A 22,567-nucleotide genomic window follows, 5' to 3' on the forward strand; every position below is an offset into this window, starting at 1 on the left:
CAAAAACATATATCAGGCCTGCTTAAGCTCATTACAATAAGCAGCTGGTTCAAGGGCTCATGGGGTTCCTATTGCCCCAACGTGATACCCTACCTGTTCAAGTGTTAATCAAGCCAGATAACTGGCTCTAGACATCAAACAACTGGATACTTATGGTAGTTTTAGGGGATGTTGTAGCAATCCCTAGGGTTCAGCAAGAATGTAGTGGGTTATCTGCGTGCATATCGCAAGGGTATTACCTGACGCGTTTCGCCCAGTCAGGCTTTCTCAAGGGTGTTATTACACTTGCAGGGGGGTAGAGCTGGAACAATCTGAAGTATTAATTATAAATGGTCAGGAAGCTATATATCTAAAAACATTTATCAAGGTGAGCCAATTAATCTATTGCAGTTACAACTTTTGAAGCTAAATAAGTATATTGCTAGTAATCCCAAATGTAAAAAACAAGTGGTATCCTTTACTATGGTATTACAAGTTCTAAAAAAAAATCTTTAACGTGAATAATATAGAACAGTGCTTGTTCAGATTGGATGAACATACAATAGATAATAGATATAGTGCTAGAGGTTTATATCAAGGTCATGTGAAGATAAATACAACTCACCTGGCAATAATGGTGAACTCACGTGTGTCCTTGTGGGGAGTTGGAAATTAAGTAAACTTTCTTGATTAATTGTCTGCCAAAAAAAAGGTTCTTACGATTGCATATTTGTAGAAAAATAAATAGTTAACATCAAGTGTTGCAGTCCTTGATAACTATGCAAAGTAAGGCAGCAGGCTTAAAACTGGGTAAGGAACAGCCAAACTCTGCTTCCAAGAAGAAGTTGCAGAAGTTTCATGTCACAGGTTATACACCATGGCAAGACTGAGCACAGAAACATGACACAAGATAGGTATACTATGTCAGCTAAGCTCTCCCCCATGCAAAGATTTTTAAAGAAGTCTGGGGTTTAGGATAGGTGTCCAAGTTCTTTAAAAAAAAGTACAAAGAAATGGGCAACATTGAGGGCCATAGATCTAGTGGTTGGCCAAGGAAACGTAATGCAGCACATGAAAGACATCTTGCTTGATTCCCTTCAAAATCAAAAGATGTCCAGCAGAGCACTCATCTCAGAAGTGGCAGAAACCAGTGGGACCTAAATAAAAGTTAGGGGCTGCATTTCTGCATATTTTGTTTGGGGATTTAGTCAAAATTAATGGTGTCCTGTAATGCTGAGAAATACAAGCAGATACTTACCCATCATGCAATACCATCAGGGAGGTGTCTGATTGTCTCCAGATTTATTCTGCTCCAGGACCACAACACCAAATACAGCCAATGTCATTGAGAATCTGGCAGTCTCGCAAAAATGTCCTCAAACGTCCGCAAAATTTTGGCGAACTAATTTCACGAAACCATCGGAAGATCAAGGAAACTAATACAGGAGGATTTCCAGAGCTGCATTTAGACCTGGGAATCCTCCTGTTTGCGATCCCTGGGGCAGTAGAGGTTGATTAACCTCTGGTGCTCGGGGATCACACACTCTTCTCAATGATTGCAGCCACAGCTTTCCTTAGCCAATCAGAGAGCACTAGAGGTCTCTCTGATCTGCTGGAAGTCTCCCAATTCAAAACCTCTAGTGTTCTCTGATTGGCTGAGGAAAGGTAGAACTGTTGTGTACTGTTTTCAAATTACCAAAGAACTGTTTTCCGCTCGCTGAGCACAAGAGAGCCTGCTGACATTGTAATATAAGTATCTCTTACTCTGTAACACTTTCCAGCACAGTAATATTATGATACATTTGTTACGTTTTTCTCGCAGTGGATCGCATTGCAGTGGATAAAAGAAAAATGTAACAAATTTATCATAATATTACTGTGCTGGAAAGTGTTACAGTGTATGAGATACTTATATTACAATGTCAGCATTATGTGCTCAGCAAGCTGAAAACAGTTCCTTGGTAATTTCAAAACAGTACACAACAGTTCTACCATTTTTTTTAAGGCACTAGAGGTAAATGGGGATAAATCCCTAAATTCAAAATCTCTAGTGCTCTCTGATTGGCCGAGGAAGGCTCCTCCCTTTCAGAGTGAGTCATGCGGCTTGCGTTTATGAATGAACGTGACCGTGGGAAAAATCAGAGGATTTTTCCCACGCTGCATTCATTCATGAGCAGCCAACCATGAGACTCACACTGTGTTCCTGGATAGAGAAACTCTATCCAGAAACACAGTACAGGACTGCAACAGTAATCAGGGGAGTGGAGCTGCTCTGCTCCCCTGATTGCTGTTGCTGCCCTGTAGTATGTATTTCTGGATAGAGTTTCTCTATCCAGGAACACAGGACACCTGCAAGCTGCTAAAAGCTCCGCTCCCCTGACTGGTCTTGCAGGTCCTAAAAATTCGGTCTCGCTGGCAGAATTTACAAAGGCCGTTCTCGCCTACATGTTTGGTAAGCGAGAACGGCTCAATTCGTCGAGAGAGTTTCTACTTCCAACTCTCTTCAGAAATTGTGTGCAAGTATACCAAGAAAAAGCAGTTTGGGAAATGCCTCAATAAGAGATTTTTCCATAAGGAGATTTATATGAGCGTTAATTGGAATTAATTGGAATAATCAATAATCTTGATTTTATTGTTTTATCTTGGATTTTAATATGAAATCTTTAAATAAAGTTTAATGTAGTTTTATATTTCATTGTCAAATTAATCATGTGTATTTGACCTTAAAAGTCCCTAAAATTTTGGGTTACTGTGAAAAACCTAGTTGGCCTTTGTATAAAAGGTGGTCATACCAATTTAGATTTCTGTTTCATTCACTTTTCTCTGTTAATTGCTAAAAAATAAACTATTAACACTTCTTTTGTAAAAGAGTTAAAAGTTTACAGCATTTCACACCTGCTTAAAACATTTGCACAATTTTGTATATATCGATTGTTGGAAGTGACTAAGATGAATATGCATATGACTGGTATATAGGAATATTTCTGCCTCCTTGAAAGCAAGCTATAAACCTCATTGTCTGTGGAGACAGATGCATACATAGTGAGATGAAGACCCCAAAACAACCAACAAAGGATTGCTGAGTGAGTGGATGCCTGAGGATCAGTAACACCTTGGCCAGTTTGACTGCCCAAACCAGTTTAATATTGCTTCAGTCTTCCTGGAAGAGGCATGGGTCTCTCCAGCTTGGGGACAAGGACAATCTGTGTGACCTCTTGGTCAAGACTTCACCAAGGATGAATCAACAATGTGTTTTGCTCTGGACTTGCAGACTGGAGTGGAGTGAATAGGAGAGATTGACCATGTGCTAGAGAGAGAGCTAAACCCGTTTTCTTCTCCCTTTCCTATATACACTTTACCTTCTTCCCTTTTCCTTTGTAAATTATATGTATATAATATCCTAAGCTGTAAATAAAGCATTACCCTTTTATAAGATCTATTGGTCCTTCTTTGAAAATAAGGCACCCCAAACAGAGCACATTCTACATCGCTCATTAGATTTTAGGAAAAAAGAAATCAGTGAATCACAAATAAATTGAAACATTTTAGATTAACAAATGAATGTTGGGGGACATCAATTTTACCATTTGTCTGAACATAATTTCCTCCAGACAGTTGTGGAAAAAAAGTTAAGAAAACAGATGATTGTTGAGAGAATGGGGTAAGATCTTTGCTACTAGTTCAATGATTTGCCAGAAACATGACAAGAAAAGTGCCAACCATTTCTATATCAAATTTTCATCAAATTTTTAAAAAATGGTTAGCATGGGTATAAGGTTTAGGTAACATATGCCTTCTGCTTCAAGGAGCTCAGAAAGTTTTAAAAGAAACTTTGGTTTACCAGCTGGCCTGAACTACTGTAAAGGAGACCAATATTTACCAAGCTGGAAGCTGGACCTGTGTGTATTCCAATTGATGAAATAATGTTCTGCCAAGACATACTGTGCTAGTGAACCCAGAGAAATCCCCCATTTTGACCAGAAACACAGATTTATTTTGACAATGTGAAACTTGTTATTCTGCTGCTGGCAATCTTTCCCACTGCTACTGCCAACCTGCTCCAAGATTCCTTGCTGCTGCCAAAGTATCATTTAATGTTCTGCGTTATTTTTAATGTGTTCTGGCTTGTTCTCCATAAGATTTCTGATGATATCATCCAAGGTCAATGTCACAACCCTGATGGATGAGAACATTCAACTATTATGTTTACTGAAAAATGATTATAATATTTGTGATACCTGTGATAAGAAAGAGAAAATCAAGACTTTGGAAATATGGAAAGCAATGATTATCTGAAGAAATACTGGTTGGCCATGAATGAGTCGGTTTTATTGTTCAATCAATTGATCCATTTAAACGTTTCATAGAATCAGCTATTAGCTAATCCTTGTTTTCTGAGTTCAATCAACCAAAAAAAAAGTTTTTGATAAATTCAATTTTGGAGCAGTCTGACATTTCCTCAAGCATTCCTCAAGGAATAAATTACTGCCAGTGAAAATCATGGACCTGGAATATTCTCACGAGGTAATGGCAGATTCCCTGGTTTATAATTAGAGCCATTTTGTATATGTTTTATGTAAATGTTTTTGTATCTTATTTTAAATGAAAGTTGCTCTTTAACATTACAGGTGTGGAGAATGTTTTCTTGGCACAAATCAAGCCCAATATTCAAAAGTACTCAAGAAAAGCCAAGAGATCTATTTCCAGTCATATAAATATAGATTAAGAAGCAAACATGTAATAAATATTTATATGTTGGGTACACATAATATTGTAAATATGAAGATGATATATATAATGCTGAAGAATGGGTGCATGCATGCAATGCAGATTATTTTAAATAAATATCTTATCCAGCAATCACTATATAGAAAAATGCTTTAGATCATGGTTCCTAAACCAGGGTTCAATAGAATCCTAGTTTCCTCCAGAGGTAAATTTATCAATGAGCAATTTGAGCCTCCCAGGTCAGTTGCCACTGACACCGATCTATTTGGACATCTGTAAGGGTGGCATTCCTCCCATTGATCACAAGGATAACATTTGGCATGCTGACTTTGAAAGCCACTGTAGACTTCCAGACTCCTTTACATGTCTCTATGATCAACAGAGGTTACTGCCAGAAAATGTACACTGAATTTTTGGTCGACTTATCTGTGGGCCAGTACTGATGTGTGATGTGCCCTACAATAACCTCAAATCAATATATGTAATAGAAGAGCAATGGCAGATAATGTCAGGTACAGAATGTGAGAGAAGTCTGGCAGGATCCATATGGGAACTGATAGGGCATGGGAATATTAGAAGGGTATGGGTTCAATTCCCGTAGCTGTACCCAGTTGTGTTACAACCCTGGCTTACTGCAGGGAGCATGGAGGATGTAGCTGGGCTCACTGGTATGTCCTAGGTCCCTGCCTAAGGTTGCCTTGTTGATGATCCACTTCTGTTTGCATCTCTATTGAAGGAAATATGAAGACTGCCAATAGCCCCTTTTCTGATTCAATTACAACAGAGAAGAATGGAGGGGTAGTTAAACGATAGCCCCACCTACTAAATAGTAAGCGCCTCGGGGCAGGGTTTTCTCCTCCAGTGTCACTGTCTGTATTTATATGTCATTTGCAAGCCCTATTTAATGTCCAGCGCTGTGTATTATGTTGGCGCTATATAAATCCTGTTTATTATTAATAATAATAATAATAATAATAATAATAATATTAATAGTTGTGGTTTTTGCCGCTTTTTCACAATGCAAACATATAGGTCGGGTCATTTACTAAAATCAAATAAATGATGACAGGTCTCTACAATACACAATACAATACAAGAAGGTGCCTCCTTCAGGCTATATGGGATTCCTTCTTTGCCTATCTGTATTTTGTTTTCATCCACTACAATACACAGGAAGGCACCTCTTTCTGGGTATATGGGATTCCTGACTTCCCACCCATGCATTGTTTCCATCCACGTACCTTTGCTGTACTACATAACAAGGATAGGCATCTGTTTCTGGGTATATATGATCTTCCTGGCCCATGCTGTGTTCATCTACAGGCCCATGCTGTGTTCATCTACAGGCCCCTGCTGTACTGCTGGACACAAAGTGGTGTCATCTTCTGAGTATTTGGGATCTCTACTTCCCAGCCCATGCTGTGTTACCAGCCATGGGCCCCTGCTGTACTGCACCTATCTGTGTTCCATCAAAGGGTGACCACCTTTCTGCCCAAAAATCTGATCAGGCAGGTAAGATCTATTATTGCAGAAGTGACATTTCCTGTCCTTTTCTGAAATAATGACCTGCCTGATCATGCATTTGTGAAAGTGGAACTTTATTTCTACCTAAATCTCATGAGAAGGTACATCATCTTGCAAGATTTGGGGTACTTGTTACTTCCTAAGATTTTGTTAGAAGGATTGCGACTACAACCCCTGATTTTCATTTTAAATTTTAAACTTTTTACAGTCTTCTATTATTATTATTATTATTATTATTATTAATAATAATATTAAATAGGATTTATATAGCGCCAACATATCATGCAGGGCTGTACATTAAATAGGGGTTGCAAATGACAGACAGATACAGACAGTGACACAGGAGGAGGAGAGGACCCTGCCCCGAAGAGCTTACAATCTAGGAGGCGGGGCTCAATCTTTATACCCCGAAGGGATACTGGTTAAGAATGAATGGTCTATACATGGGGCAGAACTATGGGAAGATATAAAACATAAACAAAGACAGATCTGTAGCTGATAAAGGGATTTATTTTTTATTTTAAGCAATGTATCAGGGCTAGGGTGATAGAAAAAGAAGCAGCAAAAAAGGTCAAGTAGTGCTGACAGGTATAGAGAGTGATGTGGGAGAAAGGTAACCTCATTATGGTGGTATTTCTTTCACTGGCCTGGGCTCAGGGGAAGTGTGTTGAATTATGCTGCCTCTAGTGGCACAAAAATGTACTACAGGTAAAATACCTGGATTCAGGGTGAATATTGCTGCAAACCTAGTTAAATTTATCTTTGAGTTCTTCAATTAGTTTGTTAATTTTTGTTGGAGTCATGCTTTTTAGAGGAACAAATAAAGAGGCAGAAGGGTAAACAGGTTTAGTCCATTGAGGGTTATTATAGCAAGGTGGCATAGATAAGGGTACAGACACCACCAGGTACCATGGCTGGCCACCTAATCATAGCCCCGCCCATGTCTGCATCATTCTATGTAGTAAGAACATGTGACCCCTCCCACCACAAGCACACATTCCCTCAGATAGGTAGTTGATTTCTCTAGCCCGCTATTCCCTCTGTTTATAAGCCGCCCGAAAGCCACGCTGTTTTGCGTAGCTTTTCGGGAATTGTAGTCCTTTCCTTCGTCCTCTGATTTCCCACGCAGGGCAAGCTGAGCCACCATTAACTACAACTCCCGGCTTCCATTTCGCTGTGGAAGTCCCGCCTTACGCTCTCAGCCGAACAAACCATTGCGTTGGAGGAAGGTCATCTCCAGCAAATCAGAGAGCCAAGTGTTAGAAACCGTACAGTGGGCGGAGTTATAGCAGGAATAGGTTGAGAGGTCGCAGCGGAGGGAGGTAAATCATTAGGTTACGGTGGTCGGTCAAGGGGCGGAAATGCCGGTTCATTCCCGAGAAAAGAAGGAAAATAACCACAATGACATGGAGGTGGATTACCCGGAGAATGAGGGTAGCAGCACCGAAGAGGAGGACACCGACAGCTCCAGCGGGAGCGAGGAAGGGGACAGCTCAGGTAAGGAGCGCACTCACAATTGCTGTTGCCAGGGAGCCTCTCTCTGTGGGGTTGTCATGGATACCCAGCTCAGGCTGTGATATTGGTGGGGTGTTATCTCAGGGGTCCCCCTCAGGATGCTGGGCATGGACCCCACAATGGCTGCCCCACCATAATGGCCAGATAGAGTCACCCCATTAGCATTCATTTCCTGTAAACATAAAACCTTTCATCTGTAGCTGTATGCTCTGTATCTCTTACTATGCCATACAAACCAGTGCCACATCTTCCCCTGCTCGTCCTTTGAGATCTGGCACTATGATTGAACCCCGGCCATGTGTGATAATTGTATGTCGGTGAATGTTTCGGAAAACCTGGCCAGTTCTCTCATTATTAGTGGTCCTTGTACAGGTGAGGTTGTGCTTTGGTTAACACATTCTGATCAGTGATCCCCCCAGACCCTTTTAGCTGGGTGCACCGCCCGGCATTTTTAAGAAACCACCTGGCTGTTTTACTGATGAGTTGGTCACAATCCAGGAGCTGCCACCTGCCACCTGCCCACAGCTTCTTCCCACCCGGCTCTGCTGATGCCCCTGACCAGCTTTCTTGGGTGAGATGCTCCATGCAGCCAAAAGATTCCAAATTTGTGAAAAGACCGGACAAAGTTACTGAGGGGTATCGCAGAGCACTGTGCAGGGTATATGTGCCACAATATGCAGGGCATACATGTACATCATGGCGCAGGCTTCTGTGGACCAGAACCTTATATAAGTCTTATGGTGGCTGCATATTGTTTTGTATCAATCTCTGTTCTATGAGAGTGGTGCCTGGTCTCCCTCTGGGTTCTGTGGTTCCTTGTCCTGGTTTATATATATATTGCGGAAACTGTACAGAGATCACAGGGAGACATACTACTGACTTCCTCACTCATAACCTCATGACACGAACAACTCCCAGGACTTTTCTAAAGCTGCCCCAACTCTCTGGAATGGTCTTCCTCATCCTATTTAAAAGAGCACTCAAAAACCATTTTTTTTTCAAACTTACCTACCCATCCTTTTCTGTGTTTTGAAACTGTCACTACTTCCCACCATTACAACTCTCCCTCCTATTGTGTGTTAATTTCCCCATCTCCTACCTTGTAAGCTCTTTGGGCCAGGGTCCTCTTCTCCTGTGTCACTGTCTGTTTTCATCTGTCATTTGCAACCTTTATTTATTGTACAGCCCTGCGTAATATGTTGCTGCTATATAAATCCTGTTTATTAATATTAATAATCAGGCGCCCAGCGTACCGACAAGTGCCAGATGTAAGGATCCTGCTTGAGGTTGTAGCTCTTGATGACTTTGGATGGCTGGGGCTTTCCCGTCAATTTGGTAATCAGTAATACAACACTAATAACCTACTATGTAATATAAAAAAGCAGTGTAAATATTTGATTTTCACCTGGTATAAACCTCTAGCAGTCTCTGTATAGCAGAAGCATGAGAAAAAAAAACACATAAAAACATCTATTTATTACAACAAGCATTCTCATAGAAGGAGAACACAGAGTTACAGAGAGATGAGTTCATCACTGTGCTGCTCCTCCTTTCACTGTCTAGTCATAGACTGTCCATAGACTGATTTGAGTTCAGCGAAAGTGAAAACAATTTTTGGTCATAGTGATATCACTATTATATGTTGGTGGCTATATAAATACTGTGTAATAATAATTAGACTGGGAGCATAGAGGCAGAGTAGAAGTAATGTAAGGCAAATATCTGTATGCACCGAATTGCAGCAATAGTTTATTTTAAATGTACTAATGATCTTCAGGAGGAATTCTGCCTTAAGGTAAATCTAACTTTAGGCATGAAAGGAGCTCAAACCATTTGTATATGTTGTTGAGTATAGGTTTCCCACAGACCACCTTGGTGCATTGGTTTGTCAGCGTCTTGTACATAAGTGGGTGCAGCACCCCAGAAGTGATAATGTGGTTTTATCTGTTTCCTCACCTTAGTCTTAGTCTAAACCAGAGGTGTCAAACTCTGGCCTGTGGGCCAAATCTGGCCCTCAAGGTCCTTTTTTTTGGCCCCCCCCAAAGAATTCTGAAAATGAACTACATCTGGCCCACCCGTGTTACCACCTCACATCATCATTTTCAATACACGCAATACTTAGACATTATTCCTGTACACCCATCATGTGACACAAAGCCTAGGCAATGATCACATGGTGCCTGACTACCAGGGGCATTGTGTTTGTTTCAATCCATTAGAGACTGCATAGGATAATATTTAGTGTCAGACAAACTTAAGATAAGGATGAACAACACACAGCCTGCATAGATAGATAGAAATTCGTCTTTTCAACCCTAAAGTATGTGTAGAGGGGTTTGTTTTTGTTAGTTATGGATGATGTTTTAAAGTTCCTCAATTTTTTTCAATAAATTTCAAGTTTGGCCCCTGACTTGATCAAAGTTTTAATTTTGGCCCTCTGTGTATTTGAGTTTGACACCCCTGCTCTACACGGACTGTTTCCCCAGCGTTTACCCGAGGCTTTAGAAGCCCATGTTTGAAATCCCCATGCATTCCAATAGGCTGATCTACACCAGGACGTTTCCTTGGGGCACATCTATGAGCGTTATCTATAACGTTCCTTGCATCGTTTAAAAAATTAAAACACTGGGTTAAGGATAGAAAACGCCCAAAAATGCGTGTAAATGCTTCCGTTGATTTCAGTGGGGGTTTCCCGCCTTAAGCACTTGAAACGTAAATGCGGGAAAACGCAGTATAAAAATGTTTGCCAGCGTTTTAAAGGCAAGCTTTAAAACGCATATAAAAGTGCATAAAAACTCTATAGGAACATTTACATGCGTTTTAAAAATGTCAGCTGTGTAGAGCCAGCTTTATTTTCTGAATGACATTATTATAGGATGGTGATATGAAGAAACGTTAGATTATAACCAGAAGCTAACACATAGCAGCTGGCCATGGCAGTGTCCGGTGACACAAAGTTATAATTACAAACCAATGATAGTATGTAGGAACAAAGACATACAACATGCTTGGGTCATGTGTGTAATTTGTGTGTCAGTGCTGGGTACACCTAATGTGCTCGGGCATGTTGTACACGGCACTCGTCTCTCCTGACCCTATTTTTAACCCTGTGGTCAACAATTCTAGGGTTGTTACCTTTAAAGGGAAAACTCCAACAGTTCTGTTTCTTTGGATTTTCCTAAATTCTCTTTTAATTCCACTGCAGTTCTTCTTCCCTAAGGTCATCCTATCAAGCAAGACTCTGCATAGACTTTTAGCTTTCATATACAATTCCATTTTTCATATCACACAATAAAGAAAAAGACGTATTATCCTAATTGGGGTTCTCCTGGAACCCCAACAAATAAGATTTTCTTTTTAGTGTCTATTTTCCTGAACCCTCTGGCAGATGTTGTATAAGTTTGTTCTCATAATTCATATCTTGGGGGGGGCTTGAGGTGATTCCCCCCCCCCCCCCTTATTTTCTTTATCAATATAAAATCTTCATCTTTATTGGCTGTGTTTTTTGGGATAGACCTGTCACATGGTAAGTGCCCCTTCCTTATTTTTATTAAACTATTGCAATCCCATTTCTACCCAGCAGATGGCATACAAGTGCCTAGTTTTCATTACCTTTAAAGTGAAGTTTATGCTGCCTGTATTTTGATTTTCCCCCCTCATCAATATGATGATGAAATTAATATATAAAACCTTTCCAATTTCATTACATACCTCATGTTAGACCCATTGACCTTTGTGTTTCTCTGAATTGGTAAGGCTTGCAAGGGATGTTGGCGCTGCAAATCTCAATTTCATTGACTATAAGGCCAGGACTAGGATGGTAAGCGCTATAAAGGAAAAAGTTAGATGATGCTGGATGTCCTACAGCCAGGAAATGAGGTGGCCTCCTCTGACATGGTGCAGCTTTTAATGCTTAAAATCACTGTGAGAAGTTGACTGTGTGTAATCAATTTAAAAGAATCCATTTTGGAACTTATGACTACATTTCATTAATTTCCCAAAGGCTAGGGAGCTGAAACGTGGGGCTTTTATAGCTGTAAGGACCTCTGTATACCCTGAAAGTTTCATTTGTGGAAGACTAAACCGCCATATATTCAGTGGTTTAGGGTGTATGAGAACAATAACACAGGGAATTGTTGGTTAACACAATTTTGTAGTACCTGTTATGTCATTTCACACACCCAGGATCGCACCAGCATTGCAAAGGAACTCAAAAAAATCTAAACCTATTAAGTCTAAAATAAGGATTGTAATGAAAGTGGAAAGATTTTTTTAATGTCTTGTTATGTTGATGAGAAGGGAAAGGAGAAACAAGGGAAGGGAAAATATAGGCAGAATAACTTCAGCCTCAAGAAAAATATATATATTTGTTGGCCTTGATGATTTTTTAAAAACTGAATGAAAAAATAACCCCCTTTTTTTTTATATTAACTTAAGTAATGTATTTATGTTGTAGAGATGGACGATGAGGATTGTGAGAGGCGACGAATGGAATGCCTTGATGAAATGTCCAACCTTGAAAAGCAGTTTACAGACCTTAAAGATCAGTAAGTATTTGCTAAGTGACTATAAATTAAGTATGATAGTAACATCCAGTCTAGCTATCAGACTTCCAAGAGGGCTGGCTGGAATATGTGATTAGATTATATGTTTGGTAAGCAAGTGATGTTACTCGAAGGTAATGGAATTTCAGTTGAAGGGAGCCAGTTTAGCTGCGGCGGGAAGGGCACCTTGATGTAGTCAGATGATGGTTTTATTTTTTTTTTGTTTTTTTTCCCCACTGATTATCTGAGTTCAGACACTGTCATCAATAACTGTTCTCTCCAGGTCAAATGCATGTAAAAAGAAAACTATCTAACTTTAGTAAAATACACAAACAGCAAACATGATTGTTGATGCAGTTTATCCTTGGGATATGTAGAAATTGGGGTGTCACATTTCTAAACACAGAACGCAAGAATTTAAAGGCAAGATGGGGTTGCACAAAGTTTCCTCCCCAGGCCCTTTTAGCACATTGCTTGCACATTTTTGCAGCCAACTGGCCGATGATGGCAGCGGGCAGTGATGCAGGGTATTGGCAATGCAGTGAACAGTAATGTAATGATGCAGGGTGCAGGTATGGCAGTGCACAGTGTTGTCAGTGAAAGGGATCTTAGCTGGGTCTGTTCAATGCAGACTTTTTAATACCTCGCTTTGTCAAAGCACCAAGGCTAAACGATTCTGCTTGTGTGCTGTAGTGTAGATATAAAATATTGATTTAAGAGTATAAATGGGACATTGTAGTGGGAAGTGAGGGGGGATTGGACAGCATAGGAGGGGTTAGAGAACCTAAGGCTGTTTGTTTACAACTAGTGGCTGTTACTGTGGTCAGACAGTATCTGGGCCTTATCGCAAATGTCCTTTCTGTGCCAAACTTTGTTTTTTTTTTTTTTTACTTTTTGCTGGATTTTTGCAATTTGATATAAACCTTCTCTAACTGTATTTTAAGTAAAGCTGATGCTAAGTTAAACCTTTCAATTTTAATTATTTACCATATCTCAGAACCAGAGACATCATCAATGGGCCTGTGTGCTTCTCAGTGCAATCTGGCATATCTGTCTTGTGGGGATAGGTTGGTGAGTTGCTTCTTGAAAAGCAACAAAGCAGACAGTATGTGCATGCAGACTACCCCAGGTGATTCCCACATGTCATGTACTGAGCTTTATGACTAAAAGGACTGAAATCCCAAGAAAGGGCCAATTAAAGTAAGCAATTCTAGCAGAGGATCCAGTATGCTTTTGCAAAAATGAATGTAAGAGCAGAGTTAAAGAAAAGGTTTTTTTTTTTTTTTTGAATATTTTCACACGGACTTGATTAATGGATTTCCAATTCTGTGACTAAACAGTTAGGTGTGCAGCTTGCCTCTTTGCCAATAAACATTTGCTGTAATAGAAGTCTGAACCTGGTGACTGCTGTGGTTCCAGCTTTTCCAGCAGCTTTTTTTTTGCAGTAAACTTTTTACTACTGAACAATGGATGATGGATATATTTTGTAAGTTTGCAGGGACAGTCATGAAAGGGGCATGGTCCTGCTGAGCAGAAAATGTTACATTGGGTCATCAGCTGATCATTGAGATCTGTTCTTTGCTGTATGCAGAATCACACTGAGAGGAAGCCAATGGCAGCTATATATGGTAACATACAGTGACCTTGTTCAACAAATGTGTATATATTTGTACTCTGTTTCTATCTGTAATATGCCTGAGGATACATTTTATGGTTAACACAGTACATCATTATTTGTGCTTTAAATTGAAGGTTTGCATTCAAATGCGTTTATCACCTATAAAAGCACATTTTCTCCTCCCTCACTGCAATGAATGCTTCACCTTCACTTACTAATTGCCGGTTTTATCTGCTCTTTTGTTGCTTTTGTTCATTTGCCTCTGAAAATGAATAATTAGGAGTTTAAAAGATAGAGAATACAGTTGCCTGGCTATATTAACCACTTTTGTTTCCTACATTTATAGACTTTATAAAGAGCGGTTGAGTCAAGTAGATGCCAAATTACAAGAAGTAATAGCTGGAAAAGCTCCAGAGTACCTGGAACCACTCGCAGCTTTGCAAGAAAACATGCAGATTCGGACAAAGGTGGCAGGTAAAAGTAGTTCTGATTTAGGGGACATGAAAATCGCACCAATTTATCATGTCTTCAAGGGGAATACCTGCTTTTGTGATGTTCAAACCATACAAAGTGGGCATTATTGCTCAGTCCAGGCAAATGCTTGTTGCCTGATTGTCGTTCTTTTACTGTAGCATCTGTAAGTTGCAAGAACAAATATGCTGCTCAGGAGTTCTGACATCACCAGGTCACCAGCCAGCACTTGCTGAACACTTGCCAGGTGCTTAATAGATGTCATCATTACTATATAAACATTTCAAGATTGTATGCTACATTTAAATTAAACCCAGCTCACATTTTGTTTTCCTTTTTTTTGTTATGCTTCACAAGAGCTCTGTATAGAATTGTGTGTAAGTCACAAAAATAAGTGACAGATGTAAAACTGGGCATAAGTGCATCAAATTCTAATTTTGGGTGCCTGATGCCTAGTGTCAAATGGAACCACTAATTGGCTTTAGGAAACTGCAACAATCCATGTGTCAAAAATAAGTATATATTTTTAATTTGAATCGGTAGACATTTTGTTTAATATACAAAAAGAATTATGTTCAGTAATACAATCTGAGCTGGACCCTGTCAGTAATAAAAAAATGTCTCTTAATTTTAAAAGGTATATTATACTGTTTGAAATGCACTTTAACTCTAATATGAGTAAATTCCCCAGCCTTCCCCAGAAATGATCTTTCTGTGATCTGTAACGCACAAGGTTGATGTGGTCTCTACTGGGATTTTAGACCAGATTACTAGTTCTGTGCTGCATGGTAATCTCTTTGTTACTTTGTTGTGTTTAGGTGGGACATTTGAATGCAGGAAAATGTGTGTGAAGATCTTGTACAATTTTGCTGCTCAAAATATATAAACCACTCATAAAACCCTTGATTTAACACTGGAAAATGATTTAAGTTGTATTTTCATAAAAAGGGTGTATCTCTTATGTACATAACTCTTTTACATTTCTGTTTAGGAATATACAGAGAGCTGTGCCTAGAATCTGTAAAGAACAAACATGACTGTGAAATACAGGCGGCCCGTCAACACTGTGAGGTAACTGTGTATTCTGGACCATGATGTGTACTTTTTGTTACTAGGGCTAACAGCTTACACGCACATGGCTTTGTGTGTAATCAGAAATCTGCTTTGTATGACTCGCAGTAAGCAGGCACTTGTGAAGTGCATGTTAAAGACCAACTCCAGATTTAATTATTTTAAAGCAAAAATTTTATAACCATCCTTTTCATCTTCAGTCGCATTACGCATCTGACTCATTCACTCTACAAGCAGAGGTGCAAGGTGGGAGAATGTTTATTCTGCTGTGCCCTACAAACATCTTGTAATTCTAAATTCATAAATTTTCCCCTCATATAACATAGTCTGCCTGCAAAGTGATCTTTTACTGTTTTACAGAGTGAGAAGCTTTTATTGTACGACACTGTACAAAGCGAGCTTGAGGAGAAGATCCGCAGATTAGAGGAAGATCGACACAGTATTGATATTACATCAGGTAAGTTTGAATCTGTGAAAATTATGACTGTATTTAATGCCACCCTTTCTAATGTGTTCCATTACCTGCCATGTACTTATAAAGAAAATGGCATATGTCTAGTGCCCATTTACTTGACTAAGGATGAGAAAAAATGTATACAAAACACACTCTCATAAAAATATATTTATTTTTAACTTCCATATATACTTCCAAATATTTCCATCCTAAATGTCTTGTCATTACCCCAATTTCTTGTATGGGGAGGGAAATAACTCAACATTTTATTTATGAGCTTTTGATTAGTTAAGAAAAAAATGAAAATCCTTTCCTTTTGGATTCAGTGGCGTTCCTCTATAGGACCAAAACCATTGAAAAATTGTTACAATTTATTTACTGAAATTATTTTGTTACTGTACAGTTAGAAATTTTCCCCCCCCAAAAAATGAACTTTTATTCTTTTTCTTTTACTAATCAGAGTTGTGGAATGATGAATTACAATCACGGCGAAAGCGTAAAGACCCCTTCAGTCCCGATAAGAAGAAGAAGCCTGTTGTAGTGTCTGATATCCTTTTGTTTGCAATTTTTTTTTTTCTGAGCTACAAGGCATTACAAGATAATCTTTAGTTTTGTTATGCATTTACTACATCTATAACTTAAAAGAATCAAATGTGCAGATAGTTAGGACCCTGTGGTAACAGGATCCTGAAATCATTATTGCTGGGAGACAAAACAGATACCTGTGTGCATACTTGCAGAATATGACAAAAGCTCACTCTCTGTTTACTTCCACTTTTATTCTGAAATATTAGGCTGTAACCCTTTTTTAATGTTGCTTCTTAAATAGACAAGCACATACAATTCTCCTCCTACTAGAGATTATTTTTCTACATTTAACTTTTGTGAATTTTTCCTCCACTGCTGGTTTGCATTCAAATCTGTGATGCTCCATTTTAAATGAAATGTTTTTTTTTTTTTCCTGGCCTGATAATCACTTAATAGTCCAAAATATATGGCTGTTGGTGGTCACATCCTCACAAAAATGGCCTCCTTAAACATTGGACACAGTGACCATTCACTGCCATCATTCCTAATTATCTTCTTATTCTAGTAAAGCCTTTCAAACCGTTGATTTGCATGCTTTTTCCCTACCGTGCATTACATCGGCCCACACAAGAGCAGATTAAGTACTTTTCTCTATGATTATATTTTAAGTGGAAAGCTTGTAGAGTTGAAAGATCTACTTTGTAAATACTAAAAAGGAAAGCCTGGCTCACAATAGTCTTATGATCCTGAACTACAAACAGCGTATGCCATTAAATGTTGGAAGTTTTTTTTTTTTTTTTTAATTTGGTGCCCAACAAGAGACCCTTTTGTTCCCAAACTAATGTTTCTGCTTTAAAAACAACGAAGGTGACAATGCAAAACATTATAGTTGTGGACATGTAGTATCAATTGACAAAAATAATTTGACCTTGCTAATATCCATATGGTTTAAAAAATGGGCCCATCTCAAAGGGGGGTCATAGAAGGACTGCTTCTTGCTAGCAATGTACCCATGAGCAGTTCTTGATCATATTTCACTGTAGTTGCTCTCCTTACATTTAAACACCAAGTTGTAATAAATTGGTCTTGGTCAGGGTTCTGTTAAGTTATTCTGCCGTTTTGTAGTGTTTTCCTAAGCCCCTGTCAAAAAGGCAATAGAAACATATGAATGAAATTTTTAGTTGTCACAGAGCTGAGAGGAGATTAGCCAATGGGGACATCTGTTTTAGTGACAATGAATTCCATTATCTTTGCAGTAATTTCCTCTTGCTGCTTTTTGACATCTAAGCAAGCTCAGGTAAACCTCCTCATAAATACAGTGAAAAAAAACGCACATTTTTCTGCTCTCCAAAACGGCTGGTAAGAATATGATGATTCATGGAGGAAAATATTCATATACCAATTTCAAATCTTTTAAACGCTTAAAATGGTGTATGTGTGTGTGTGTGTGTATATATATATATATCTATATAATATTTGAATAATGCTTTAAAGACTATAAAAAGTAAACCATTCCATAACATATTTCATGCACATATGATGTGTCATTTCATTGCATATGTTCGGCATGTTATTTGTTGATAAACCCACACAAATTTATCATAAATGATCTGTGTGTGCTAATAAGGGAAAAAAAAAATCTGTTTTAAGCTTTGCTAAAAAAGATCCTGCCTCTGATTGCAATGGCTAAATGCAAATGGAATTTATAATTAATGACAAAAGCTCTAGAACATGTATGAAAGGTCCTTAACTATATATCACGCCCATATATTGTTTACATGCTACAAGATCTGGATATACTTGAAGACTGGACTACTATCAGAAAGGTGAGGTTTTCTGACCACTTTATTATTGACATTGTTTAACATTAACCTTGTGATAGATTTGTATTAAATGCTTCTTATTGTTACACAGGCAATGGCCACATTGGGACCTCATCGTGTAAAGCCAGAAGGTAAGATTTATTCAATCTTGAACGCTGGTTATAAGTTTTCATAATGATGTCATTTCCCTCCTAGTACAAGTTCTATCCAGTAAGAGAGCTGGTAATGTCACCCTATTGAAAAGGGGAATGGAAAGTGGGTGAGGCTTAGTGTCACCATAATGCTAAATGCAGTTTGAGAGTTTGGAAGTGTCTTTCTGCTGAACAAAGTTATTATCATTCTCCACTTTTTAAATTTAGGATGAATGACTAATTATAAATATTTGAATTACTAATTATTTAAATATTTCCCTACTACCTTTGGTACACAGACCCCTAAGCAGAGGTGAGCACACATTCACAAATGGCTTTACAGCTGGCTTGCTATTATTTATACATTTTTTCCCCTCACTTTTACCGACATGTTATTCCTTTCTGGCTCCATCTCTCTAACATAATCCTATTTACCAAACTTCAGCTTTCACACCTGTATATTATTTATAGACCAGAACATGTTTTAGTTTCAGCTTTGAGTCTATTGATTCAGCAACAACTTTATAATTACATATAGATTTCTTCAAACATATAGGCGTCTATTTTTTTAAAATAGTGAATGTTATATTCATCCACATTCTCTGGTGGAGAATTGATAACTACCATTTAAAACATAGGCGTGAAAAAGTATCCACCCTATTGGTGTGTATGTGGTACTTGTATCCGGGACAGCAAGTGAGTGGAAATCCAACATTTGCAGATTGTCACTAAAACAGAACAAAAGCATAAGCTCTACATAAGCATTGGGGGTCCCAGTTTCAGTGACATCTGTCGAGATAGAACTGCCTTTGCTTTTAAAAGTTTTTTTTTTTTTTTTTTTTTTTTTTTTGTTTGGAACAAAAATGTTATGGTGTCAACACCATGTTTATGTAATTTTTATCATGTGATTAGTTACAGTAAAGATAGAGAAACATCAGCACACCGCAAGATCAGAGGATGGGAGGCTGCATTATGATGGAGAGTGGTATGGACGAGGGCAGACAATCTGTATAGACAAGAAAGATGAGTACCCAACCAGGTATGTATTTCCTTTATAAGTGATCTTGTCAAACTAAAAGAAAAGGTCTGCAACTCTATCAGCTGAACCAACTGCAACATATGTGCTGTATAGTGTAAAATAATATACATATAAATATTTCTTCACATATATTTACAAATAGAACAGATTATGCTTCTTTTTACCCCCACCATTGGATGAATGGTACAACAAATCTTTATAGTTAGTCTTATGAATCTGTTTAATGCAATAGGTGTAGCAATCATAAATAGTATTGATAGAAATGTGCATAGTGCATGCTTAGATTTCTGTAAAACAGAGTAAAGTCAGCTCTGCTGTGCCAGAAATCAGGATCTTCGAACAGTAAATTTTAATTTGGTGACACATGTCTTTTACTTGGAGTTCGTGACTGCCCCATAAATATATATCACATTTTCTAAATAGCAGTGGTAAAATCCTTTGATAGACACAAAACTTTACCCTAAGTGCACAATGTATTGTATTCAAGGAAAAGTACTATTTTCGGTTGGATCCTTTGACATTGCCATTTGTTTTTATTGTACATTATAAGCCTTGTTACTGTTTCAGTGCTAACTGCCAAAGGTCTGTGTAAAGCTACCCCGACCACTTTATTTACTAAGCCAGTACTTCTTTCCTGGTACTTCCTTTATTTCAGTCACCACCAAAATGGTTCATGTCAGATCTCCTTAATGTCACATAGCCTAGCAATTGATTGTAATGTTTGTATGTGGATCATGTATTTACCAAATTACCTGCATTTCAGTATAAAAGCAAACTATATATATATATATATATATATATATATATATATATATATATATATATATAAAATTTGGTACACCTTCTAAAACATGCAAAATTTTACCTTTCAGTGCCGTCATCACAACTATAAATAGCGACGAGGTTTGGTTTAAGAGGCAAGATGGCAGCAAATCCAAACTTTACATTTCTCAGCTCCAAAAAGGGAAATATAGCATCAAGCACATCTAACTGCCAGTGTATGTTGGAATCAATGCAAGACCTTTGGGGATCAAAACTGTGCCAAGTCATGGGAAGTCTGTTGACCTTCTCTATGACTATTAATTTCAAGTATTATCAGGAATGTGTATGTGAACATGTGGTATATGGTTTCATGATTGTGTGGGAATCTGTATGTACAGTATTGTGTATATAATCTCAAGATAATCATTTATGGGTAAAAAATATTTGTGCGTATCTTGGGTACAATGACTGAAATACCTCTGGACCTCAGTGAGCAATGTGTATCTTACAGATGAGATATCCCAGTACCCTGCTTAAGATTGTCTCGAGGTACTCTTAGACATTACATGCGAAGGTGTAATACTAAGCAATGAACTCTTGTTTTTTTTTTATCAGATGGAGTATCAATACAAATGCATTACAACCTCCTAGTACCTAAGCTGGAAGAAAAGTTTACCAGCCAGGTTGGACGTTTTTTGTGTCCAGTTCCTGAGCCCAAAAAAAGATAAGGTTTAGGCTGTATCTGGATTGACAGGTACCTTCTGTAAGGGTAAAGGATTGTATTTTGGTAGTTTCCTATTATATAAATGGTATTATCTGTATCAAGCTGACTTTTTATGACAAAGTTCTTCATAAAGAACCTGCATTGTGCCCGATAATGACACCTAGTCATATTAGGAAGCCATTGTAACAAATGTGCCATAGTATTCAGTTTTACACAACATTACTAACATAGGCTTTTTTTTTTTTACTATATGAACTGAACACTATTATGGCTGTATTAAGAGACTGTAAATAAAGAATTGCAGCTGTGTATTAACAAGTGAATAATATTACCTCCAGAGGTATATTTAAAATGTTCTGGAGCATATCAGAACTTTAACAGAGATGTAGTTCATGACCCAAGGGACAAGACCCTCTCCTTCCCATAGATAAAACCCTGTCCAGTCCCTTTATTGGATGGACTGCAGGCCTCGCAAACTTCATATGGAAAAGATGTGTACATTTCATTACCAGAATGGCAAATACCTCAAAATGTGAGTGTATGTGTGTGTGTGTGTATATGTATATATGTGTGTGTGTTTTGTTAGTACTTCAATTTTACCATTTTTTTTATTATTCCTGCCCTGTTTTGTGACAGATGCCAATAGTTGTAACATCTCTATACTCATCAGAACAAGTTCTGCCTAAAAAAAATCTGCAGAATTCCTTCATATGTTGATTGATAGCCTACCATAAACCATCATCATGTCTGTGTTTGTCAAATAAATATCGATATGAATTATTCATTTATTGGATAGAGACTCTGTTGTAATCAGTTGTAACTACACTGTGTTTTGGACCAGTCTGTGTTGAAAACGCTCCAGTTAAACAAATTCCCTTTTTCTTGCAGCCATATTAGCCACTGCATTATCTGTACCCCCTCTCCCCAACTTCATAGATTGACTTATTTTCTTTCAGTATTCCACATGAAATTTGGCTCCAGACTTGTTCTCTTGAAGCTGCGGTTATTTCCTATTTTCTTATTGTTTTATGTCTAAGCCTGTTGTGGGAGATATCCCATACTGTGTAAATCCCTAAACATGTCTGAATGCTTTTTTTTCACTTGCTTTCAGTACATCAACTTTGAATATATGTTGTTTTGAATATTTGTAAGTGCTGATTTACCTTTTTATTGTAAACTGACATATTAGTGTAAAGTTTAGATGCCTTCACCTAGATTCAGTCTTAAACATTTACCACTTCCACCTTACCTTCTAAATATGAAATGGAATGGAAAGATGAAGTAATTGTACTACTGACCTTAATTGAGTGCTGCGGTTGCCTCAAATTTTTTTGTAATACTGAAAGGAGCAGAGATTTCCATGAAAGTTATGCTCATTCATAGGACCAATAAAATTATGTTTTATCATGAATTTGTTGAAGTTAACTATAGTTTACAAATACAAAATTGCGAGCAAGCAGAATATTTCCAAAGGAGCAGGCCATGTTCTTTCTCCAATAAGATATATTTTACTGTCGGTTCACAATATTTTTCTGTAAAGGACATTGAGCTGAGTATGCACAGATCAGTGTATGATGCCTGGTGTCCTGGCTGCCAGGAATTAGTTATTAAAATAGTTATGTCATTCCGGCCTGGCCAATGTGGCTGAAGCCCCAA

At 38.1% G+C, this 22,567-nt stretch overlaps 1 protein-coding gene across 1 annotated transcript; it reads left to right on the forward strand.

The window, feature by feature from the left end:
• Positions 1–7,507: 7,507 nt before the first annotated feature.
• On the forward strand, positions 7,508–21,691 carry BRMS1L (BRMS1 like transcriptional repressor). The gene is made up of 10 exons (XM_072427799.1): positions 7,508–7,728; positions 12,203–12,293; positions 14,255–14,382; positions 15,371–15,450; positions 15,811–15,907; positions 16,365–16,451; positions 18,194–18,258; positions 18,347–18,386; positions 19,299–19,425; positions 20,298–21,691. The coding sequence occupies exons 1-10, from the start codon at positions 7,593–7,595 to the stop codon at positions 20,413–20,415; spliced, it is 969 nt and encodes a 322-aa protein (XP_072283900.1). The 5' UTR covers positions 7,508–7,592; the 3' UTR covers positions 20,416–21,691.
• The last annotated feature ends 876 nt before the right edge of the window (positions 21,692–22,567 follow it).

This window comes from Pyxicephalus adspersus, chromosome 12 (assembly GCF_032062135.1).
Source record: "Pyxicephalus adspersus chromosome 12, UCB_Pads_2.0, whole genome shotgun sequence".
NCBI lineage: Eukaryota > Metazoa > Chordata > Amphibia > Anura > Pyxicephalidae > Pyxicephalus > Pyxicephalus adspersus.